Raw genomic sequence first — 4,259 nt, 5'->3', positions numbered from 1 at the left:
GACGTAGTCCTGCGCACCGCCTTCTAAGTACATGAGGGCCAGGGTAATCTTGTCATTGTCCGTGGTGATGTTCTGGACACGGAACCAAAGGCCCATCTTCTGTAACCATTGTTCGAGAGTGATGTCCGAGCCTTTGTTTCCCTTGTACTTGGGTGGTTCTGATGCCTTGATACGCAAGGCCTGTGATACGACAGGGACCGGGGTGGTACTGATACCAAGCGTGGTGCGGGTCGACAGGCCTTGCTCCAACTGTGTAAACTTGGCTGCGAGTTCCTTGTACCATTTGACAAGCTCCGTGTTGTTCCGGTTGAGAACCTCCAGGTCCGCATTGACAGTGACCAGTTCCGCCTTCAGCTGTTTGTTCTCTTCCACAGCTTTGAGAGCGAGGTTCCCAGCAGTGTCAGCCTTGGTGTGAAGGCCTGTCATAGACGTGTCCAACTCTTTGAAGGTGGCGTGGGTGGTGTCGCACTCATTGAGGAAATTGTTCCAATGTTCATATATCTTGCTGCCGAGGACGTTGTAGACATTGACCACTTTGCGCCGTGTGATGTCCCTTGTCACAAAGATAGCCCAGTCAACGTAAGCTTGCTTGTTGATGCCTAAGCTATCTGCCGAGGCGCGGATAGCGTTTTCCAACGAGTCGTACTCAACCCCGGCGTAGATCCATTGAATTTCCGGGTACGCTTGAAGCGTGGCAGTGGGTGAAGCCGGGCGGGTGTGTGCCAGTGATGGAGCCGGGTGGGTGTGTGGCCCCGGATCTTCCGACTCAAAGTCATCCTCTGCCAGAGGGGCATAACGAGAGCCTGAAGCCATTGCGAAAGATATCTGAGATACAAACTAAACGACAATCCAATCTAAGTACCCAAAACGTTCTAACTCGACTAGAGCTTCGACAACACGCTCAAAGTTTTGTCCAAGTCCACTAAACTTGACCTTCCCAAACTTGTTGCAGAACCAATCGATGTTCTGTTGCTGACTGCAAGTCCACGAGGTGCCGTTCTCCGTGATGTTGTCGAGTATCCACTCGAGTCTGTCGCCGATGCGCTGGAGGACAAGCCGATGATTGTGGGGGATGTCGAGCAACTGATCCTTACGATCGAAGATGGCTTGCAGTCTTTTGATGACGGCGTTGACCATTGAGCTGATGATAGCGAGGAGGTCGACGGGATCACGACGTGCGAAGGAGGGAAGAGATGGTGCAGTGATACGGTACTGAAGAGGGACCGTAGGGATTGAGGGGACAAAGACTGGTGGGGGTGTGGTGAGATGTGCCGCGAGCGGTCTGTCGAGGGGTTGGGAAGAGGGTACAGATGGGAGGAGGGCCTTGCGACGAGGGACGATAGCGGTATGCCTATATTGACGGCGGCGTCGAAGGCGATCTGAGGTGTCGTCTGCAAGGGCGTGGTCAATCTGTGACTGGACGTCGAGGTGACTGTGTCTCTTGAAGTGATGATGGGTAAACTCCGGTAAGTCCGAGTCAGAAGAAAGGATAGTGGGGGGGATGATAAATGTTTCAAAAAAACTCCTGAGAGAAGAGATCTGGTCCGCAAGTGGTTGAGACACTCCATGGAGGGGATGGGTAAGAGACTTGATCTAATGTCACAGCCAACGAGCTGTGCCACTGAACAAACAACGACAAGTTTACTGATGCAAAGGTTGGTGCTGAGGAGTGAAGCAACCAGAGGTGACACAGCAAAGAGATGTGAAGAAGTATATTCCCTGGACTAGAAGGGGCAGTAGAAGGTAGGGCTGCTAACTACCTACAGAGGAGATGGGGGATCAACGAGAAGATCAAGTCTGAGGTTCCCTGCCTCAGACCCCCTACTATTCATACTAATCCAATGGTGCACAGACCAGGTATCTATTGTCCATTGTTTGGTCAGAGTCCCCGCTGACTCATGTCCTGTCCCATGACCTATGACATCCTTATGGACTAATATCTGAGTTGTTTTAAGTCTGAGCCCCTTCCAATGAGTAAGCGCCCCTGCTGACACACCAGTCACCTGCCAGTGAGTGATCATGGGTGCTCCCAGCCCTTCACGAGGTCTGGGGTTCAAATCCGGCTGCTCCAGTTCCCAATACGAGTTGTCCGTAGTTAGGGTGCGCATCTACCTTAGTGCACATGACCCCCCATCACGTGGCACAAGAAAACTGTGACAGAGTGACATATATAGTGTCATTCTCAAAGCGCAGTTTAAACGCGACTATAAGCTTATCATTTTGATAGAAAGAGATCTCAGCAGTGCTTGCACATGCTTCTAATCCATCCTTGAGCAATGCTCCTAAGCAGATAAGCTTATACGTGAGGTTGGGCACCATAGCGACTTTTGTCAGCTTTAAGGTAGTTCCAAGCTCAGTTGGTATGATGACTGTTCCTTCGCTAATCATAGTAGTAACACCATATGCCATGTGTAATGATTGAGGTGTACCATAGTAATGGAAGTCGACATAGTCGTCGAGACAGAATGTAAAGTGCATTGAAGCACCTGAGTCGATCATCCATACTAGGCTGGGACCATTGTACTCAGTCGATGTTCTGCCTTTTCCTTTACAGCGCGCACACTCAGTATAAGAAGAGTGGTGAAGACATATATTATCTTCTGTAGCTAATTATAAGGGCGTAGCTACAGATACATCATTGCGCAGACCATCTATTCTACGAGAGAACTTGCGACACTAGTCACTGCAGAGTGCAGGCAGTCAGCATACGACTTATTAGAGGTCAAAGGATGGCAAATATACTAGGTCCTTTCGAAGAAATTGTTGATCTCTTCCTCAGCATTAGTTAGGCCGAGGGACACAGTGTTGTCCGCCTCGTCCATGGGATCGTCCAGATGCTCCCTTAGGGTTAGAGCGAGCCGCTCCTTGAGCGTGCGCTTGCGCTTGGGTGGCGGCACCAGCTCTTCTTTGTCCGAGAACATGGGATCTTCCCTATCCATTGTCAGAGGACTTGGTGCCTTCATATTTTCAAGCCTTAACGCGGCAGTTCCACTCCTGATTGGAGATGGTTTGCAGCTGGTGTCCAGACTGGACAGGCTGATGGACGTGCTGGGGACGTCCGAGAAGATGGTTTCTGTCTCGTGCAATGTTTGGGAGGAGGTCGTTGAGGAACCTGTGAAAGTGGGCAGCTGCTGCACGAGGTCTCTAATGTCCGGATGTGTTCGGGGGTTGCCGGAATATCGAGCTCCTCTGCGAGGGATATGGCACGAGTGAGCAACAGGTACTTGTTATTGCCTGTGGCCACGCAGACCGGCTTGCGCAGGAGGGCGTGCGGATCCAGCACCAAGTCCGGACCCTGAGTAATGGTTGGTGTGGTGACGGTGTCAGCAATAAATGCAAAGTGTGCATATTGGTGCACACCTTGCTGCTGTCGACGACCACGTCCACCACGTTGCCCACAAGGGTGACCTTGTTGCTGCTGCTCTTGAGGGCACTGCTATTGCTGCTGCTGCTGCTGCTGCTGCTGCTGCTGCTGGTGGAAGGAAGGGTCGGGCCCGGCCCTTGCGCTTGACAGCGCTGAGCTTGTTCGCACTTGTGCACAGTTGGCCCTGATGGCCTTGATGCTGCTCCCAATGGAGTACGACCTGCTGGTGGATCCTAGCAAGAGTGATTGCCTTGATTGCAGTCTTGCTCGTTGCAGGCTTCAAGCCAGTGATATAGAGCTGGATCATTAGACCCATGTTGGAAGAGAGCTTTGCTATAAGCATCATGCCCTTGACATGGTCGGCAACGATGAACTTGTTCGTCTCGAGACGATGGAAGTACGCCTCAAACTTGTCCAGGTTGGGGACAGGGTTCGAGTCGGCCAGAACGGTGAGAGCAAGGGCAGCCCGGAAGTCTTGGTAGATAGCTGGCACGCCAGACTTGCCATAGGTGGTCTCAAGGTAGTCCCAGATCCCCTTGGCAGTCGTCTGAGATGACAAAGCGCTGTACACGCTGGGGGCAAGGTGAAGGCTGATGTTGCCTTGGGCCTTGAGGTCGGCATCGAGCCAGGCCTTTTGTCACAGCCAACGAGCTGTGCCACCAAAACAAACAAGGGCAAAGCTTACTGATGCAGAGGTTGGTGCTGAGAAGCGAAGCAACCAGAGGTGACACAGCAAGAGATGTGAAGAGGTGTATTCCCTAGACTAGAAGGGGCAGTAGAAGGTAGGGCTGCTAGCTACCTACAGAGGAGATGGGGGATCGACGAGAAGATCAAGTCTGAGGTTCCCTGCCTCAGACTCCCTACTATATATACTAATACAATGGTGCACAGACCA

At 51.9% G+C, this 4,259-nt stretch overlaps 3 protein-coding genes across 3 annotated transcripts; all 3 read right to left on the bottom strand.

Moving 5' to 3' along the window:
• Window positions 1–17: 17 nt before the first annotated feature.
• On the bottom strand, window positions 18–813 carry DICSQDRAFT_175727 (uncharacterized protein; the record flags this gene model as incomplete). Its single annotated transcript, XM_007371619.1, has 1 exon — window positions 18–813. A coding segment is annotated over one exon (796 nt), but the record flags the coding sequence as incomplete, so codon positions are not given.
• A 24-nt stretch (window positions 814–837) lies between these two features.
• On the bottom strand, window positions 838–1,218 carry DICSQDRAFT_73412 (uncharacterized protein; the record flags this gene model as incomplete). The annotated part of the gene is made up of 1 exon (XM_007371618.1): window positions 838–1,218. A coding segment is annotated over one exon (381 nt), but the record flags the coding sequence as incomplete, so codon positions are not given.
• A 2,105-nt stretch (window positions 1,219–3,323) lies between these two features.
• On the bottom strand, window positions 3,324–3,992 carry DICSQDRAFT_73410 (uncharacterized protein; the record flags this gene model as incomplete). The annotated part of the gene is made up of 1 exon (XM_007371617.1): window positions 3,324–3,992. A coding segment is annotated over one exon (669 nt), but the record flags the coding sequence as incomplete, so codon positions are not given.
• Between the last annotated feature and the right edge of the window lie 267 nt (window positions 3,993–4,259).

Source organism: Dichomitus squalens (assembly GCF_000275845.1).
Source record: "Dichomitus squalens LYAD-421 SS1 unplaced genomic scaffold DICSQscaffold_137, whole genome shotgun sequence".
Classification (NCBI taxonomy): domain Eukaryota; kingdom Fungi; phylum Basidiomycota; class Agaricomycetes; order Polyporales; family Polyporaceae; genus Dichomitus; species Dichomitus squalens.
The sequence above is the reverse complement of the archived record's forward strand: the minus strand, read 5'-3'. Positions and strand labels throughout refer to the sequence as shown.